The 20,802-nt window shown below is 49.5% G+C and overlaps 1 protein-coding gene across 7 annotated transcripts in view; it reads left to right on the top strand.

The window, feature by feature from the left end:
* The first annotated feature begins 13,051 nt into the window (after positions 1-13,051).
* The window catches only part of LOC123927451 (nitric oxide synthase 1 adaptor protein), a 276,952-nt gene continuing 269,201 nt past the window's right edge, over positions 13,052-20,802 (top strand). For 2 of the 7 annotated variants that reach the window (XM_045982026.1, XM_045982035.1), the window contains exon 1: positions 13,060-13,707. In XM_045982026.1, the coding sequence (XP_045837982.1) occupies positions 13,603-13,707 (105 nt within the window). In that variant the 5' untranslated portion in view covers positions 13,060-13,602. Of the gene's footprint in view, positions 13,708-20,802 lie in introns of all 7 variants that reach the window. The other 5 variants (XM_045982028.1, XM_045982030.1, XM_045982033.1 and 2 more) reach the window with 4 other exon arrangements.

Raw genomic sequence — 20,802 nt, forward strand, 5'->3', positions numbered from 1 at the left:
CAATCCCAGGACCATGAGATCATGACCCAAGCTGAAGGCAGAGACTTTAACCCACTGAGCCTCCCAGGTGTCCCTCAGCTCAGAATTTCTGGAACAGGGAGCACACTTTTATCTGTGACCTGTCTTTATGCAGAACAAACTGTAAGTCAACAATCCATTTTATTTCTTGTGTCTCATAGTGGACCTTTAATGCCTAATTATCCCACAGTGCTGTTTGGGCGGGGATGACTAGCAGAAAATGTCATGCTCCCTTCTGAGATGCAGAGTTACTGCCGACAAGCAGCTATCCAGCCAGGGACCCCTGGGTCTCAGCTTCCGGTGCATGTGCAAGGGACCATGTGGCTAGTTCTCACTGCAATATCAGGGGCAGAAGTGATGTGTGAACCCCCTGGTTGAGCTGGCAAGTTTCCTGAAACAGCCTGGCATCTCTCAGACTGGCTGTCGTCTAGGTGCATTCAGAGGATCCCGTGGAGATGACAAGGCGGAGCCACAAGGGAGAAGGAGCCTGGGTCCTGAGGCGAAAGTGACTAACCATTTTAGAAGAAGCTGTGCACACCAGCTGCTTGACCAGAAACATCCACTTCAAATTTGCATGAGTGAGAAATGCTTTTTGTGGGCCAAGTTACTGAGACTTGGGATTGCTTGTTACAGTAGCTAGCATCAATGACTGACTCTTACAAGCATCTTCCTGAGAGCGAGGTATGAGGATGGGAAAAGGTATGACGTATGAGGAGGGTAAAGGAGGGGACAACCCCATGGTCAGGTATATAAGAACAACACCCAATCAGAAAGCCCAGGGCCTAGAATTCCATACTTGGCACGCGGAATCAGCATCTCTAATTGTCCTGAACCACACTGCTCAGATCTCATACTTACCAGGTTGCTCTGCACTGGCCAAGCAGGATGTTTGGAGACAAATGAGTTTGAGTCCCTTTGGTCTCTTGTGGTAGCACGGTGCCCGTCCTAGAGAAGCATCCATAAATGTTGATTTGGATCATCTGAGGCTTGGACAGGAAATGAGATTCAAGTTAAGTGTCCAAACAGGGCAATGGAGACAGACCATGGAAGAGCTAAATTTGCTTACTTATAATCTATGTCAGCGGTTAGTAAAGAAAGGCCACCGTTTCTGGATGGTTCTCAAGGAACAAAGAGTGGGGAACCCCCAGTTCTCCCCAAATCTTGACTCTTCGTCTTGTGGTCTTTCCCATCCAAGTCAGCCTTTGTGGGTCCCCCATCCCTGCAGCATCCTCACGTCCTCCCTCCCCCCACAGCACCTGGGCTTCTGGCTTCCATGGCTTCCCTTTTCCCCCGGTTCATTGTTAGCACCCACCGTTCACCAATGCTCTCAGGCCTGAACACTCTGCTCGGTGGCTCCTGGGACCCAGAAGGAGGAGACCAGAGCCCCTCTCTCTGGCTGAGGCACCTCCCACTTTCCCCAGCTGAGCTCGCATTTCAAGTTCAGGCTCTGGGGAGGCTCTTCTGGGAGCAGGCCTAGGCTTTTGAAAGGGTTAGGGGCAGTTTATGTTTCAAATGTATTTTGACACCTTTCAGCATGTTTCATGATCTTCAAAATGAAAAGGTGATTCCCAAGGATTCTATAAAATCGGGCTGGAGGTGGGTCAGAGGGTTCAGTCCCCAGGCTGCTTCCAGACGCCATCTTGGGTGAGCGAGTCGCCGCTGCTCGGTTCTGCCCCTTGAGGGCACCAGAGACTGTGTTAGTGTACAGAGCTGCCCGGGAAGGACAGCACACGGGTTCTGGGGAGCCAGGCTGCAGTCCGCTGCGAACGGTCTGGAGTGCCTGCGGAGTTCTGCGTGGCAGGTAGATAATCCCAGGTTCCTGGGCTCACGGAAGGACCCAGAAGCTCGAGTCCCAGCTCCATTTATGCTATCAGCTAGCTGTGTGGTCTTTCAAAAGTCACTTAACTTCTCTGGGCTTTAGTTTCCTCCTGTGTAAAAGGATGGGGTGGAAGGCACTAACCCTAAAAGTGTGTTCCTTCGGTGTTTCAAATGGCTCTAAATAGTAAGGGAAGGGGCGCCTGGTGGCTCAGTCGGTTAAGCGCCCAACTCTTGATTTTGGCTCAGGTCATGATCTCAGGGTGGCAAGATCCAGCCCTGCATCGTTGGGCTCCTCACTCAGTGGGAGTACGCTTCTCTCTCTCTCTTTCAAATCAATCAATCAATCAATCAATCTTTAACACTAAGGGGAAATGGGAAGTGATAGAATAGCACGGATTCTTATTTCCTTGGGCCTTTGAAATGTCCTTATCCTAGACACGGACCCCAGGGTGACTGGGAGCAAGTATGGCAAGATAGCTGTGATGGGGATGATGTCAGGGCTGCGACATACACAGGGAAATGAGGAGACAAACCAGGGGTGGAAATCTCTCAAGGTCTCCCTAACCTAGGATCTCAGCTAATGGTGGGAGCAGGATCTGGAGAAAGATGAAATAACCTTTGTGTGACCATCCCAAACTGTCGAGCAGTGTGGACTGTGGAGTGACAGCTTCGAAGCACAGTACACCACAGCACAACGTTCCTGTCACTCACCGGCCCCGTTGCCATGTGGGCGGTTGTCTTCATAGTAATCCAAGCCCGGATGAGCTTACCTCGACAATGCATTTCCACTCCTGAGTTAGGCGTCACACTTCACATCATACCAACTCACTGGGGCAGGGAGACGAATGCACGCATGTAGTATTGTTCCCGAACAAACAGATGAGTGAATCAGGGAGTGGGAGGGAGGGTGAGCACTGAGTGGAGTCTTGGCGGTGAGGAGAGTAGAGGCAATTCGTACCGAGGCATAGTCCTCTGAGGTGTTAGTCTCCAGCTCCTGAGCAGAGAGAACATGGAGGCCGGTCAATGGGGTGTAGTTCACTGCCCCCAGGGGGGCTTGTGTGGAGGTTAGACTCAGAGCCCAGGGTGTGGCAGAGGACTCTAAAAAGACTCTGTGGGGAGACCATGTTACCCCTGTGCTGAGGCAACATCTGACATTTCATTCCTTGTTTTGTAAGGATATCACGTGGGATGTGGGACAGTCGGGCTAGACAGAAGTCTGAGGAAGATGGCCTACAGAGAGACATCAAGGCTGTGGGACCCTTGGAAGCCTTTCTGAGAGGGCGTGGCTCTCTCAGTGTTCAGAGTTCACCAGTCTTTCTGAGGAGCCATGAGGAAGACAAGGACCGTGTCTTTGGTCTTGACTTTGCAAATATGCCCCTTTCTGGAAAGTCCCTCCCGTCAAGGGAGCCACAGGAAGATAGACTTACAGTGGAGTGGGTTGTGGAAGTCAAAAACTAAAGAGAAGGAATGCGGGCTGCCTGGGTGGCTCAGTCTGTTGAACGCCCAACACGTGGTTTCGGCAATCCATACTCTCTCTAAATTTGCCTACACTAGGTATTGTTTATAAGTGGAATCACACAATATTTGTCCTTTGGTCACCAACTTATTTCACTTAGCATAATTCCTCAAGGTTCATCCACGTGGTAGCATGTGTCAAAATGTCCTTCCTTTGAGGATGCCTGGGTGACTCCCTCGGTTGGGTGTCTACCTTCAACTCTGGTCATGATCCTGAGAACCTGGGATCTAGTCCCATGTTGGGATCTCTGCTCAGCTGGGAGCCCGATTCTCCTTCTCCCTCTGTCTACCGCTCTGCCTACTTGTGCTCTTTCTCTGTGTCAAATGAATAAATAAAATCTTTAAAAATTTTTCCTTCCTTGGGGCGCCTGGGTGGCTCAGTGGATTGGGGCCTCTACCTTCAGCTCAGGTCATGATCTCAGGGTCCTGGGATCAGGCCCCACATCAGGCTCTCTGCTCAGCGGGGATCCTGCTTCCCTCTCTCTCTCTGCCTGCCTCTCTGCCTAATTGTGATCTCTGTCTGTCAAATGGATAGATAAAATCTTAAAAAATTTTTTCCTTCCTTTTAAGGGTAAATAATATTTAACATGTGTATACACCATGTTTTATTTTGTTCTTCTTATTTTTTAAGTAGACAGAAAGTGTTGGGGGAGGGCCGGAGGGAGAGGGAGAGTCTGAAGCAGACTCCCCACCGAGAGAGGAGCCCATGTAGGGCTTGATCTCGTGACCCTGACACTCAACTAACCGAGCCACCCAGGTACCCCTATTTATCCATTCAACTACTGATGCACGTTTGGGTTGTTTCTGCCTTTTGGCTCTTGTGACTAATACTGCTTAAAACTTTCTTTAAATGGAAAGTTCCAAACATACAAAAGCAGACTCATATGTACTATGATCAACTCATCAACAATTAGCAACTCGTGGCCAATCCTGTTTCATCTGTAACCCCACCTCATTCTCTCATGCCATGTGATTTTGAGGCACATCATACCTGCCATTGCTGTTCCCATTTCAAAGATGGGAAACCTGAGGCACAGCGAGGTTAATTATCAAGGTTATAGAGCTCAAGAGGGATGGGCCAAGATTTAAACTCGGGGTGCAGGGGGCGGGGCGTTTGGCACCTGGCTGGCTCAGTAGGTAGAACAGACTACTCTTGAACCTAGTAGTGGTGAGTTCAAGCCCCACACTGGTTGTTGAGCTCACTTTAAAAACAAAAACAAAAACAACAAAAAAACAAAACTCAGGCAGTGTGACAGCTGGTCTTGTCCTCGTACGTCTTCCCCACAACTCTGTGTGTGTGTATGTGTGTGTGTTCATGTATAGACACACACACACACACACGCATCAGGTCACCTTTGGGCAAAATTGTCTGGAAAAGTTTGCCTCTGGTGCTTCTTTTTACACCCCCCCCCCCCACACACACACTTGGATGCTGTGTGGAATCTGGAACAGACAGGCGTTGACTTTGAGGTCTCAGTTCTTAGTTCTAAGAAGAGTCCATTGTCTGTGGCCTCCAGAGTTGTGAGAGTCTGATGCGATGGGGTCAGGGTCAATGCTGGGTACCTTCCAATATGTCACGGGCGATCATTCTGTGTACTTTGCCCTTCCCTTCTGGGTGGTGGGGGTGGAGGGCAGGCCTGCCTTCCCTCCACAGAAGCAGACTTCAAGAAAACCCACACTGCCAGTGTGTGACTCTCAGAGCTCAACGTGTGATCGCTGCTGGGAGATTTGTGTTGTGAAATAAAGGATTCTCTCCTTTCGCTTTTCAGTGCAGGGTGTGAGTACAGAATCAGGGTGGTCCCATTCCTTCTTGCCCCTGAAATCATGGATGTGTGTGGATATGTGTGTGCAAATGTGTAAGACAGGCCTGTCCACAGGCTTGGGCGGGGGACGGGGGGATGGGAGGACAAAGGGAGAGGGAGAGAAAGTCTCAAGCAGACTCTGTGCTGAGTGCAGAGCCTGATGCAGGGCTCCATCTCATGACCCTGAAGGTCATGACCTGAGCTGAAACCAAGAGTTAGATGCTCAACTGACTGTGCCACCCAGGCATCCTTGTAATTGTGGCCTTTAAATAAGCAACCACTTTTTAAAAAATCTCTTTTTCCTCTTACTGGCTATAACAGGAGGAAAAGCTCTTTGCTGGGACCCTATCATTTTCTGGCTGAATAAAATGCAAACGCGCAGGATGGAGGCCTGCGAGGCCCGCTCGGCTCCTTCCGCACCTCTGTGGCCAAGGCCTTGTGTTAATCCGGGACGGACCTGCAGAGCTCAGCAGACAATTGAGCAGGGCTCACTGGCTGATGGCAGGGAAGTCTCGGGTAACCTCACAGTGCGTCTGCGGAGGATGGGAGCTCTACTGCCTCCAGTATACCGAGGGACAGCGAGAGTCTCAGGGCTGTTTCCTCTGCCTGGAATGCCGTTTTCTGACCTTGGCCATGGACGTACTATTGTCCTTTAATGTCAAGCGAAATAGCACCTCCCCACAAAGCTTTCCCTGCATCACCTCCCACCACCACGTACCGCTGGCTGCCAGGCAAGTGACTTCTCTTCCTCTGAACCCTTAGTGGTATTTTTACGTAATATTTTTGCACTATCTGAATACCAGTCTTAACTCCTTGATAGGTCAAAGTGTGTTCCTGGAGAATAAGAACACTTATTTATTTATTTATTTAAGGTAGGCTCCACACCCAACGTGGGGCTTGAACGCATAACCCCGCGACCAAGAGTCACACGCTCTACTGACAGAGCCAGCCGGGCGCCCCGAGAATAGGAATTGTTTGATTTCTTTCTGCTGTTCAGAGTCATTCATGGGGCACACAGTCAGGGACTATTAATGTCTGTTGAATGAGTGATGTAAGTCACGCAACGGCACATAGTAGGCACTCAATAAATGCATCTGGAATGAAATAACATCCATCTCCAGCAGCTGGGAAATGTAAGCCTTTTCCCCTTACCCTTGAGGTTCAGCTGGAAATTCGTTTCCTCTAACCCTTCAAGCGCCAGTCTGTCCAAGTCCCATGGAAATAAGCGTTAAGAACTGCCTTGAGGTAGCCCCTGAGCCTTCTTGTTTATTAGCTTTCTTATTCAATAGCCTGACTTGTCTCCAGAGGGACTTGAAATCGCACAGAGTGCGTGTCCCGTGGGAACATCGGATTAACCAGAGCTTTTCTGCTCATCAGCAGAGCGATGATTGATATTCACGGCGGTGACCCTGCAGTTCCACAAGAAACCCACGCACCTTAAGGAAGCATCACAGTATCTCCAGACACATAGTTTTTATGCTTTTATGTGATCGCGTGAGCGCAGGCAGAGGGAGAAACAGGCTCCCCGATGAGCGGAGAGTGCATGCAGGGCTCCATCCCAGGACTGTGGGATCATGACCTGAGCCCAAGGCAGACGCTTCACCGACTGGACTGAGCCACCCAGGTGCCCCCAGAAACACGCTTTTTAATCTATCTCACATCTTGTTTTTCCATTCATTTGTTGATGAACGTTGGGGCTGCTTCTGCCTTTTGGCTATTATGACTAATGCTGCTATGAACACAGGTGTGCAGATAACTGTTCAGAAATGTGCTTTTTATCCTCGTCTCATTCTCCTTGGTAAATCCTATATCCATGGTAACTCCCCACTAACCAGAAAATTTGACTAATTAGAATAGCCCATTCCCTCATCAGGCTCCGTGGGGGCTTTTTCTCTGAGCATGTGTTGGAAGCACAGTGGGCAGCCGCGGGGAAGGACGCCCGTCTCACAACCGGACATGGGCCACTACAGGCGGATCACAGGCCCCTGAGAGCACTAACGGTGTGCCCAGCCCCTAGTATGGACAACCAGACCCGTATCCAGAAATCGCCTCCTACCTTCTCCCCCCGACCCTGTCAGGGTTCTAGCTGTTAGACTGGCAGCTTTTCCAAAAAGGTAAGAACTTGAAGAACATTTGTTCTGAATTAAGCCTGGCGGCAGTTACCCTGTTATCACGCACCTAGAAGCTCAAATGACAGAGGCTGCCTCCAGCCAGTGAATGGCAACAGACGAGGCTGTTCAGAGAGGTGGAAAATTCTGAGGCCCCTCCAGCCCTGTTTCAGGAAAAACGCTCTGAGTGGTGTGGAGAGGGGCCAGCTGGTGATGTCAAGGGATTTATAAAGGAGATTTCAAGACCTTTTAAGGGAGTGAGGCAGTTGCTGATGACGGTAACTGCCCAAGCTGGGTCTGGATAAGGCCTCAACACTTCATTTGCTAGTAACTTATCTTGAGATGCCTGTAATTTAAAAAAAAAAATATCGTGCCACTCCCTTCGCATGTAGTTCAAAAGACAACCTTAGGTTGTAGGGAGAAGGACCTGTAAAGGTGATCAGAGTCTGGGGTCAGGGAAACTGAGCTCTCAGAACACTTGAAGCCCAAAGTGGGTGATCTGGGACCTGGGAGGGAAAATTAAATGCCCAAACAGACCTGGGCGCATTGCACATCTGTATTTTTTTCTTTCTTGTTTTAGTTTTTTTTTTTTTTTTAAGCACACAAGTGGCGGGTCTGGAGTAAACTTACTTTTTAAGCTGCTACAAAGCTGCTTAGCAGCTTTGCACCTCCAAAGGGAGATCTGAAAATAAAATATTTACTTACATTGCGTTTCCAAGGCTTCCCACGGTGTTGTCAAATGGTCAGGCCTCCCCCAGCCCCCTAGAGCTTCTTATCTTAAGAATGTGGGTATTATAAAGAGGGACCAAGACCAGCTACCGCCACAGAGTAGATTGAGGGGAACAGATAAGCTCCAACTCTAACAGCTGGGCTTACTTTGTGTTTTAAATAGATAACGGAGGAAAATCGTCCCAGATTTAGGAACGAGATCTAAGTTAGGAGGAATAAAAGTGAAGGTCCTAAAACCAACTTCATGCAGAGCAGTTAACTAATGAAAATTCTCCTCGCCATCGCAGAGCGCTAACACAGACACACACCACACAGAACTGCATGGAGGGTCATACGGATAATCCACAAATAGTCTCCCAATGGGAAGGCCTGAGGCTGAAGCGGAATGGAAGCAAGAATTAGGAAGCATCTGGAAGCATGTGAAAGGAGGTGCTTTGGGGCCCCCCATCCTGAGGGGAAGCTTGCTGCAGCTCTGTTTCATCATTCTTTGCGGGTGCGGGAGAACACAATCTCATGATATGAAAACCCAGTCATCTTCTTTGGCACCAATTTTTTCAGTTCTGGCTGAAATAAAAGGGTCGGGGACAACATGTTTTCTTTTCCTTTTCTGAGGGGTGATCTTTCTGAATTAGCACCCCGGGTCACATCCCCGTTCAAATGTCTCCCACGGAGGAGTGCCGTCCTGGCAGCCCAGTGTTAACGGCATTGGCACGGTGCACCCAGACTCTGGGACCAGCCTTCCCTCCAAGGGCACTCACTTGCAGGCTTCTCCCTCCAGGGAGCTGGTCCCCTCAGTGTCTCCTGAAGACACTTTGTAGATTAAGGTCTCTACAGGCCTGCATCCAGGACTTCAGTGCTCCTCCTGCTGTATTACTAAATCCTTCAGATGGGATTTGAGCCTCACCTTCCTCTTGAAGCCTTCCCTTTCCTCCCAGGATCCTTTTTTATACTCAAATCACACATTACCCTCCACCCTTCAAAACTCTCTGCCTGCGGTGTATACCTCTCTGACTCCCCCTGCTACCCCCACCCCCAATGAAGAAACTCTTGTTAGTTTTTGTCAAATATGGTTGTATTGCCTTTGATCGCAAGGCTCTTTGGTGAAAAGCTGTTGAATTAATAAAAATTTCTCACCTGAAATATTAAACAGAACCCAGAAAGACAGCTTAAGTTAACTTGAAAAGGAAGGCTGAATTCAAAAAGCAAGGAATGGTCACAACATCCAGGAGAGATTAGAAGAATCTCCATGAGAAAGGGCGCTCAGATCCTGCCAGGCACCCAACCTTCTGCCTTCAGTTCAAAATTCTGCAAACCCAGGGCTTCTCAGCCTTTTGGCTAAGATCTGCAGCCTGTGCTCTGTTCTCAAGGTCTCGTTCCACAAGAGTTCCGAGAGGAAGAAGGCTGTGAGGCAGCGAGCAGACCTTCCCAGAATGGCCAAGACCTTCAGTTCTCTTTGTTTCTTGCCTCTCGGGTTCAGGGATGGGTGGGAAAGCGCTCCAGAAGGCCAGAACGGGGGAGCTGCAGCCCGGCTCCCCATTGCTCCCTTCTTCCCGCCTCTTTCCTCTGCACTGACCAGCTGTGCCCGAAGGCCTGGAGCACAAACCTCCGTGTAGAAGTCAATTTGAAAGAGTATTTAGTTTATGAAAACATAACACACGTGATTTTGTCGACAGAGAGGCTCACCTTTAAAATAAATACATGGTAAATGTGGCCTGCCTTTGGCATCGGGGTGTAGGTCACGGGTGTCAGTTTTAAGGGGAAAAAATAATGTAGGCCAGTCCTTTGTTTCAGCAGATTCAAGGTCAGATTGAGTGCTGAACCCTGAATTCTGAGTTCTCACCCCTACTGCAGTAGTTTCGAACAAAGTCGTCCTTGTCCATTGAGAATAAAAAGGGGGCTAATGATTTCTACCTCTCTATGCCCCAGGAGACATCTTCAACTTAAAAACAATGCCGTGAAAAAAGAATTTGAACTTTTTGGAGCTAAATGTTATCTAGCAGGAGGAAATCGTTGTGTGTTCTTAATATTTGATAAGATTTCTACAAAGATTTTGAGTTATTTCCATGTGTGTATCTGAGCAGTATTGGGCAAGCGGACATTATCTTCATTCTTTGCGGTTAAATTCAAGGAAGGATTCCCAGGACCTATTGCTCTATGACCTATACAAGTTTTCCCTCTCTTAGTTTCCTCATCTGTAAAATGGGTATACTGATCGTACTTATCTCAAATGACCAGGTAAGAAAATGCACAGGAAGTACATTTGAAGCAGGTGTTTTACAACCTAAAGCAAATGAATTTTCTCAGTTCCAAATATGTGTTAAAAATAAAGTTTCCTGTCAGTTTACTTATAACCCATCATTGTGTAAGGAAAAGATCACTGAAGTAGGAGTTCTCATTTATAGTGAGGTCTAGGCAAGCTACTTACTCTCCCAGGTTCATGTTTCTTTCAGGTGAATTGGGGGTGACAGTGACTCAGTCAGTTGCGCAGCTGACTTTGACTTGGGTCACAATCTGGTGGGGGGGGTCCTGAGATGGGAGCCCTGTGTGGGGCTCCTCACTTAGCAGGGTGTCTGCTTCTCCCTCTCCTCCCTCTGCTCCTCCTCCTGCTTGCTCTCTCTCTCTGTCTCATAAATGGATAACATCTTTAAAAAAAAAAAAAGAGTCACTTATTTAAAAAAAGGGTGGGGGGAGCTGGCTTAGAAAACCTTCGAGAAATTTCCAGTTCTAAAGGGACTTAGGAATTTTTTTCCTTTTTAAAACTTTTTAAAGCAAAGTTTTAATAAAATTTAACATAGCAAGTATTATACGCTTTAGCAATTTATATTTTAATTAAATGTACTTCAGATTAAAATAGTTTTATGCAGTTTTTAAATACAGAAGGATATGGAAAGTGATAAAACTTGACTTGTTTAAAAAATAGATTTGGAAATGCTGTGGGAAATTCAATTATATTTAAAGGTGCAAAAACAAGATTGAGATCGCTGCTAAAAAATAAGGAAATTCACTTTGGATGCCCATTGTTTCTGGAAGAAGGCTGTTTTTATGCCTGTGTGGCTCTGACGTATTACGTGGAGGTCAAAGCAGAGAATAGGCCCCTTCTTTTTGGAGCATTTCAACCAACTAAAATGGAAGGAATAGAGCTTAGCACCAATACACATCCAAATAAAACATAGTCCCTAAGTTTGCTATGCGTCTCATTTGCAGTAAGACTTCCATGGCGATCCAGGCCGTGATGGAAACACCTCATGACATGGAACTGGATTCAGATTCTGGCTCCTCTCCTTTCTGGTGTGACCTTGGGAAAGTTCCTAACACGTGTGTGCCTCGGTTTCTTAAAAAATGGGACGACCCTTAGGAGTGTTGTCAACATTAAATGAGATAATACATGTAAGGCTCTAAGAAAAATGCCTGACACATAGAAGAAGTTCAGCGAACATTAGTTATTATTATTGGGCTCCATAAATTACAACTAGATGTCAGCTACAGAGTAGTCACTGTATTAGACCCTGAAATATCTTTGGGGTTTCAGCTTTTTGTGTCTCATCTACCACGTGTTAGAGAGTTAGATAGGAAATACCAAAAATTTAGCAGTCCAGTAGGACCCAAGGAAATCTAGAAAAAAGGCACTTTGGAGTCAAAAGACTAAATTCAGGAGGGAAAAAAGAGAGGTCAGTGCGTAGTTGCTTGAGGTCTTGCCTTGAAGTGGTGGAGTTCTGTGCCAGGGTTTAGAGAGCAGGTTATGATGCATATATTAAAACTCTGGTGACATTCAAAGCGTCAGACATGCCTGATTAGACTCTCATGTTCTGTATTTATAAAGATGTTAGTGGTACTTTTCCTCAGTGCAAGTGATTTTTGGCTCTAACTAATATTTATGACTATAATAAAGTCTATTCAGCATAACGTATGTGATGAATTTGTTCCAGTTCTCTGCTTGATTTTATTTGAGGGGATATCCCAGAAGATGCTACCTCTTGACCGGTAATTTCAGCGGATAGGGAGTGAGCAAAATTTAGGTGAGGACAATTGTACTTAAGCACTATGAGACAATGTGAGAAATAGAATTATGGCAGTAAGGCATTCTGTTATATGAGTTTATCATGGAAGTGACATAGGCCATTTGCAAGCAGTACTGTGTTGCTTTGTGGTGACTCCAAGCCTTGCCCCATAACAATCGATGACGTTTGGTTTGAGAGTTTCCGCACAAGGACGTGTCCACAGGACATCAAAAGCAGGTTTAAGGTGATGAATTCAACCTTCAAGAGGTGCCCATTTGGTCTCAGAGATCTCAGGTTGGACTCCCGTTGGCACCAGAGTGTCTGGTTGCTTTGGGGGACTTTGTTTAGTAATGGGAAGCCAAGGAAATCATAGTTATCCTGTACCACTACCTATGAAGTTCCGGCAGCTGCCTGTGGCAGATACTCTAATGACCCCTTCATTTGCACATTCTGCAAGCCAAAAGCTCTAGATGTAAAGGAGCAAAGCAAACGGGTCTCTTCTTAACAACAGGCAAACTGACTGCGGCATTTGGGAAGGGAGGAAGAATAGAACAGTCCGAATAACTTGGAAGTTCATCTTGTCCATAGCCGGTTACAGAAGGTTTAATTAAGAAAAATGAAAAGGCTGAGGATTCTCCTGTCCTTAGTATTCCTTTTTTGGCCTCCTCCATTTCCACAGGCTGATGGTTTTTTAATATTAAAATCATTCCAAAAGGCATCCCCCAGGTCCCATTACACAAGCCACAAATCACGGCTCCAAGGAACAAAAAGCGGCTGTGATGGGTCCCCACTGGGTACAATCTTCATTCTCCAGGGAAATGGAACTCTCAGAATTACTGATTTGGATGTATTTGGGCCAGGAGCTGGGCCTTCCCGGGAGAACGTAAACACCCGACAATAAACACTGCCCTTCGCCCCTCCCAACAAAAACAAAACATCGAAGGCGCTGCTGCGGCGGTTGACCCTCGGCACCCGGCTCCGAACGTGACCGTAAGAACAGAAGCAGGGCTGAGCCCGGGCGCCCGGAAGCACGGTGCAGCTCGCGGGCGGGGCCGCAGGGCTCGCCTGCCTACCAGTGCGGGCACCGCGCTCCCGGGGACTTTCACCTGCTCTGCGGGCGGGCGTCGCGGGGCGGGGCCAGTGCGGGCGCGGGGCGGGGCCTGGGCGCCCGTGGGAGGAGCCGGCCCAGGCCCCGCCCCGCAGGAGGAGCGGCTCCGGGGCGGCCGATCCGGCGTCTCCGTGACAGGCACCCCGCTCCGCCGTCGCTGCTGCCGCCGCCGCCGCTGCTCTCGCCGCCGCCGCCTTTTCTTCCTCGTCCTGGGCAGCCGCCGCGCCGGGTCCCGCTTCGGGCCGCGCGCCCACCTCTCCCTTCCCCCGGCCGGGCGCCGCCCGCTCCCGCCGCCGCCGCCCTCCTCGCCCACAGGAATCGCGCGGCCACAGCGCCGCCCGCAGCCGCGCAGCCCGCTGCCGTCCGGCCCTCGGCGCCGCTCGGGTCCCGGCTCCCGCGGCCGCCGCGAGCCCCTCCCCTCCCCTCCCCTCCTCACTCCTCCCGGGTCTGGCCAGCCCCTTCCCGCCGCCGCCTCTGGAGGAGCCGGTCCACCGCGGGTCACCACCATGCCCAGCAAAACCAAGTACAACCTTGTGGACGATGGGCACGACCTGCGGATCCCCTTGCACAACGAGGACGCCTTCCAGCACGGCATCTGCTTCGAGGCCAAGGTGAGGGGCCCCCGAGGCGGGGCAATACCCGTCTGGGGGCACGTCCGAGCGGACGCGGGGCTGGCGGGCCAGGCTGATGTGGGGGGCCTTTCTGTTAGGGAGGTGATTCCCCTGGTCAGGACTGAATTCCGCGGGCTCCGGCCCAAACTGCTTCAGAGCAGCTGGGAAGTTTGGGCGGTTTTGCTGCGCCCCCTCCTCCCACCTGCGGACGCCCCCATCCTCACCCGCCGGGACTGCCTGACTTCCCGATCCCTCCTTCTGAGCAGGAGAAGCCAGCGGGGGAGCGCAGCCTGGACCCCTGATTCTTTGGAATCGCTTTGGGGAAGCTCTGGTGTTATTTACCTGCTGGGATCCCGCGGGAGAGGTGCTTTCAGGAAGGTTTTTTTGTTTTTGTTTTTGCTTTTTTAAAGGGGGGAATGCCTACTTCCTGATGGAGGAAAATAATACAGGGGTGTTTCTGTGTTTGTTTTTGTTCTAGATTTCAGGTAACCGGGTCCAGGTGTCAGCCACTTCTTAAATGCCTGATTTGCCAGGACTCCTTTGCAGGCGCCAGTCATTGAAGGGGGAGGGGTGAAACCTGCCCATTTGCTAGTTTTGTGGCGTAATGTTAAGTTTCAGCAGCTAGTAGGGAACCGCTGTTGAAGAATTTAGCGGGGATGACTGGAATTTTCAGCGCGGAGGCCGGAGCCCCGAGTCCGTCCTTGGGGAGGGGGCGGGGCGCGAGCCTCGGGACTGGACCAGGAGGTGCGCGATAAGGCTGGCCCCCTGGGATGCACTTCCCAGAGGGAGGCGTTCTGGTTCCTGCGATCTCAGCTGGGCTCCCGCTGCCCATCGCTTGCGGAAAGTGCTTCTGCTCTTCCTTCATGCCGCCTGACCCCAAAGACTCAGAGTTTCTCAGCACCTGCAGCGTGCCTGTCGCTGCTAAGTGACAGAAGGTATTGCCCCTACCAGGAGGTTGTTTTTTAGGTTCTTGCTGGTTCTGAAAAGACAGTACGTTAGATGTGGAGACAGTTTTACTCTCCGTTCCCTTTTTTCCTTCGTGGCTTTGAAGATGCATGGTGTTATCTCAGGCAAGGGTGATTCCATCAGGTGGCTATTTCCTTCAATTTGTGAAACATTTTTTGAGTGTCTGACATGTGCCCAATGCAGTCAGTTATCTTTAGATATTTTTCCTTCTCGTGGGAATGTGTGGATTGGTGAATCTTACTCCCCCCCCCCCCCCCATAACTTTCCCCCAACCACATTTGCTTGAGCTAGGACACCCTTGCCTCCATCCCACTCAGACCCTGTAGTGGAATGCAGAGCGGAATTAGTGGGCATGGCTGGGACCAGAGTGGGGCTGTAGCCAAGATCTTATCTTGTTTCTCTCAGAATAGATCTGGTTGGTCTAAGATGGGATGTTTGGGTTAATTTTTGTCCAGGCCTGTTGCTCTGGTGAGCCTTTTTCACTTTACAGCATGGCTTTTCATTGTGCTCATAATTCAGTTTTCTTGGATATCCATAAATTGGGGACTTGGCTTTGTCTTGTTTGGCTTACCAGTGCTCTGTTTCACAAGAATGAGGGCAAGAAGGGGGATCAAGAATTAAAGTGTTTTAAAACCTTTTTAATTCTTTTTTGCACAGTCTCTGCCTTTGGTCCCAACCAGGTGTCAAAACGCAACAGGCGTAAAAAGCCTATTGAAAAGTCAGATTCTTGCCACCCCCAATCCTAATTTGACACATCTGGGGGGAGCCTGGGACTGGGTACCTTTAATGGGGATTGCAGTGATTTAATGCAAGTGGCTGGGACCAAATTTTGAGAAATATTGGGCTTGAGGCTTGCCTCCAACTTGCTGGATCTTACCTTCACCTTCCCTACATGGAATTGCTTTTCTAAGCAAATGTCCGGGGCCTGCGTGATGTAGTTCCTCTAGTGACTTACCCGGGTTCACACACAGTGGTGCTTGATTAGAGGATGGGGAGCCACAGCTGGTCCAGACTGCTCCCAATGCAGATCTGAGACAAAGGCAACCAAGGGATTCTGCCCTGAGAATGGCAAGGTAGAGGAGAAAGCACAGGGCTGACTGAGGACTGGTCCTAACTCCCAGCCCTTTGTAATTGATGCTGGACACCAGGACGTTCAAACGTTCCAACCGCATCAGCCGGGACCTGAGTAGCGGTGGAATCAGATTTTCTGTCCCAGATCCATCTGACAAGTGCCTCCTGGGGCTGGTTTCCACCTTCCACCAGAGCAGGGTCTGTGGACCTGCACGCTCCCTGGGATGTCAGGGTTAAATCTGCACCACATTCATTTTGGAAAAGCACGGGCTGGAAAATGTAAATGTAATCTCGCTGCCTTGTCAGATCCCCTTGGAAAATGAGCCCAGGTCTTTTCTGTCCCAAGGGCTGGCAGTTTTTCAGAATCAACACTGGATGGAGGGACTGTTTGGATGGATGCCACTCATTTTCAGGCCTCGGCAGGGATTGAAAGGTTATGGCTGGGGTTGAAGAGTGTCTGGGAGTCAGAAGGTCGGTGCGTTGAAAAACAATATCATGAGGGTGCCTGGGTGGCTCAGTGAGTTAAGCATCGGACTCTTGATTTCGGCTCAGGTCAGGATCTCGGGGTCGACAGAATGAGCCCCGATGGGCTCCATGCTGGTTGAGGAGCCTGCTTAAGATGCTCTCTCCTTCTCCTCTCTCTCTCTCTCTCTCTCTCTCTCGGAAAAAAAAAAAAAAGAAAACAAAAACCATCATGCACTTAATCTCAGATGTTTTTCATGTGTGGGTTCATGTGATTCTCACTGCTTCCCTGGAGGCGGGTCTCCTCAGGTCTTATAAATGACGGTATAGGCTGGGGAGGTTGTTGCCTGCTGTAGTGCTCACAGCTGTGGATGGCAAAGCCAGCATTTCAACTACTGAGAGTTTGACTCCTCCAGACTCCCAGACCGCGTGCTTACTTAGTCATTTTTATGGAGTGTCCACTCTGTGCTGGGCGGTGATCTGATTCACAGCTCCCTGGCGGGGCATTCTCAGGTTGCTGGCCTTTCGGACTCTGATGTAGGAAATTCTGTGAACTTTTAGTGTTGGGATGTTTGCAGATATCCCCTTGGGTTGGGCTCTGCTCCTAAGGGATTACCTGCCCTCTGTGGGCAGCATGGGTGCCTGGCCCACTGATCCTTGCTGGGAGGTGGGAGTGGTAAAATCTCACTCGGCCTGATGGCTTGTGTGGCTGCTCTATCCCTGCCTCTCCCTCTGTCCCCATGTGTCTTCCTGGTAGCCAGTGCCACTGACCGACTGTCTCCCTGTGCTGGGTGAGGAGGGGACTGGGCATGGCTTTGGTAGCTATGCATTTTGTAGGTTTTTTTTTTTTAAATTCGCATGGGACTTTCCCATACAAAGCCTTTTCTTCAGGTAGAAAGAGAAGCATTCGTGTCCTCTCTGTTCCTCCGATGAAAAAAAATTGGGGATCAGAGGGATTAACTCGTCCAGCATCACGGAACTGCTCCGACCATCTGATTCTAGCTGATTTTTAGTGAGGACTTACTACGAGCCATGGAGCTGCTGCTGCCCCAGGGCCATTGTCTCCTGGTTCCGGTTCCTCTTCCTCATGCCCAGTCCGTATACCCAGCGCTCATCGCCTCAACCCTTCCTGGAGACCATGGGTCTGGCGCAGACTGTCACAACGGGAAAGCACCTCAGCTTACCTAGTACACAACCCCCTGCTTTTACAGCCGAGGAAACTGCAGCGCAGGGGAAGTCGTCGACCCAGGCTCACCTCGCTAGATAAGGCGAGATCCAGGACTCAGGCCTGCTTTCCTGGCTTCAAGTCAGTTTCAGGAATCTCTTGTTGCTTAACCGATTACCCGAAGATGAAGTGGCTTTACGCAGCATCTGTTTATTTTGGGCGCCAGGAGTTCAGGCGGGGCTTGGCGGGGCTGTTCTTCTGTTGCACGTGTTGTTGTTGACGGGCTCAGTCATTTGGCTTCATTTAGCTGTGGCTGGGCCAGGTTGGAAGGTCCTTGAAGGCCTCTCTCACATGACTGGTTCTCCCAGTGGTGGTTCTCTCCATGGGGTCGCTTGGATGTCCTCATAGCATGATGGCCCTTTTATGTGGCAGCTGGCTTTCGGGAGGGAGTGTTCAAACAGTGAAGGCAGAGCCTCGAAGGCCCGTCCTCCAAAGTTAACACAGGGTCATTTTTGTATTCTGTTGGTTAAATCAGGCCATAGACTGGCTCAGGTTCAAGGGGAGGAGAGGTGCACTTCATTCCTGAGGGCCGGCATTAAGGCCACATTGTACCGGTGCACACGGGGTGGGAGAGATTGCTGAAGCTGTCTTTGGGTCACAGTTGGCTGTGAGATTTTGTGCCCCTCTGCATACACTGTCTGCAGGGATGTGCGTGTTCTTTGAGGATGTTGTCTCCTGCCTCTGTGTGGAACCCCTGCCCCAGCATCAGGGGCATACATAGCCAACAATAACAAAGTATTTGTCAAGTGGAAGAAAGTACCCACTGTAGAAAGTCTGAAAGCAGTAAAGATATTGTCCTATTGTGGAGTGATCTTGCAGTTGGGGAGCTCTTGGTCAAAGCTGAACTCTGTTGTCTGGTCATAGTGCCCTCCTTGCTAAATGGTTTCACTGGCTGGTGGTTTCCGTGATTTGGATTTTAGAGATTCCAGAAACCCTGGACGGCAGGCTGCCTGTGGATGCCTCTTGAGCATGCTGTGGCGAGGGCTTCCAGATTAGGACATTACATTATTGGCTCACCATAAATGGGGTGCTCTGACTCATACTTGAGCATGTAGCGTGGTGAAGAGCTCTCACCCCGACTCCACAATATCCCGGGTGTGGGAGTTCTGCCTCCAAGGTCTTGTCTTCTGGACCAGTAGGGCTTCAAACGGAGGGCCTGCTGTACATACCGACTCTGCCGTTGAAGCAGAGTTTCATTTCACCTTCTTACGTATTTGTCCAGGTGCTTTTAAGCTCACTGTAACCTTTTTTTATTTTTAATTAAGTAAGCTCTGCCCCCAACATGGGCCTTGAACTCACGACCCCAAGATCAAGAGTCGAGTGCTCTACTGACGGATCCAGCCAGGCGCCCTTCCCATTGTTATCTTCTGCTGGACCACTTTTGGGGGGCAGTCAGTTTCAGAGATGCAGCGCTGCTCTGAGATGATGGCTGTTTTTTTTTTTTTTTTTTTAAAGATTTTGTTTATTTATTTGACAGAGAGAGAAATCACAAGTAGGCAGAGAGGCAAGCGGGGGGGGGGGGGAGGGGGGCGGGAAGCAGTCTCCCTGCTGAGCAGAGAGCCCGATGAGGGGCTCGATCCCAGGACCCTGAGATCATGACCTAAGCCGAAGGCAGAGGCTTAACCCACTGAGCCACCCAGGCCCCGATGATGGCTGTTTTTATTCGTGCATGTGCCCCACTGTGCTCCTCCACAGCGGATGTTTGGGGATCTGGTGGGCAGGTCTGTTTCTACCTAGCCATACATTTCATGAATTGATGGCTTTCAGTCTTGTCTCCTTGGCGCAAAGTGTCCCGGTCCTTTCAATGTGCAGATCATTCAGGCACATGTAATGTTGAGCTTTGCCAGTCATTATGTCCAAGACCCTAATCAGACTCACCGTTTATTATCGCTTACTCATAATGCTGCTACTTCCAAGAACTTGAACTTTCAGAATGTTTTCTTTGACTATAATTATCTGCCGCCTCACACCCTCATCACCTTGAGGCCTTTAGCTCCCTGGTGAACTTGCCATCCTTGTCCTGCTTCCCAGGGCTGCCTGGGGCCATGCCCATGACCTTTTCTGCTCCTTCCACTTTGCTGTCCAACATTGCAAACTTGGTGTCTGCTGCTTTCCTTCCTCTTTTTGGAAAATGAGCTTCTTTTCCCCGCAACATTCTGAGAGTTTTATTGAGGCATAAGTCACATGCCATACAGTTCACTAACGTGAAATACACAATTAGGGCGTTTTAGTATATTCACAGATACATGCAACCATCACCATAGTCGGTTTTGGGATATTTTCATCACCTCAAAAAGAAACCTCCATACTCTCAATTTAGCATCCCCCTACCCTCCTATCCAGCCCAACCCTGTGCAGTCATTAAACTACTTTCTGTCTCTAGATTTGCCTATTCTTGACATTTCATATCCGTGAAGTCATATAATATGTTTTTGTGTGCGTGTGTATGTGTGTGCATGAGTGGCATCTTTTTTTTAAGATTTAATTGAGAGAGAGTGCACCCACACACACGGGGTGGAAAGGAACAGAGGGAGAGAATCTCTAAGCAGACTCCCTGCTGAATGTGGAGCCCGACGAGGGGCTCGATCTCACCATCCTGAGATCACGATCTGAGGTGGAACCAAGAGTCGGACGCTTAGTGGACTGAGCCAGCCAAGCGCCCTGCGGGCGACATCATTAACTTAGCATGTTTTCAGTCCGTATTGAAGCCGGGGTGAGTGCTTCATTCCTTTTAATGGCCAAATCATACACCACCGCGTGGGCATAGCACGTTATGTTTATCCATTCACCCACCGATGGCTGCTGAGGTTCCTTCTTTAGCTTCTATGAAGACTTCTTCTGTAAACACGAGTGTCCTTGTTTTGGTGGGGATGTCCATTTTCATTTCTTGTGGGTAGATAAGGAGGAGTGGAATTGCCTGGTCTCCTAGTAACTGGGTTTCACTCTTTGTGGAACCGATAGGGGCTGTTTCCAGTATGGTTGCCCCATTCGCACCAGCGGGGTTTGGGTTTCCCATGTCCTCATGGGCACTTACTGTCATCTGGCTTTTTGAGTCTAGCCAGTCTGGTGGGTGTGAAAATGCTGTCTCATTGTGGTTTTGATTTGCATTTCTCCGATGAATAACGATACAGAACATCTTCTCATGTGTTTATTGGCCATTTATATGTTGTCTTCGGAGAAATGTCTATTCAGATCCTTGACCCATTTTTGGATTTTTTTTTTTTTTAAGGATTTTGTTCATTTATTTGACACAGAAAAAGAGATCACAGGTAGGCAGAGAGGTAGGGAGAGGGGGAAGCGGGCTCCCTGCTGAGCAGAGAGCCCGATGCAGGCCTCGACTGGGATCATGACCTGAGCCAAAGACAGAGGCT

Source organism: Meles meles, chromosome 17, assembly GCF_922984935.1.
Source record: "Meles meles chromosome 17, mMelMel3.1 paternal haplotype, whole genome shotgun sequence".
NCBI lineage: Eukaryota > Metazoa > Chordata > Mammalia > Carnivora > Mustelidae > Meles > Meles meles.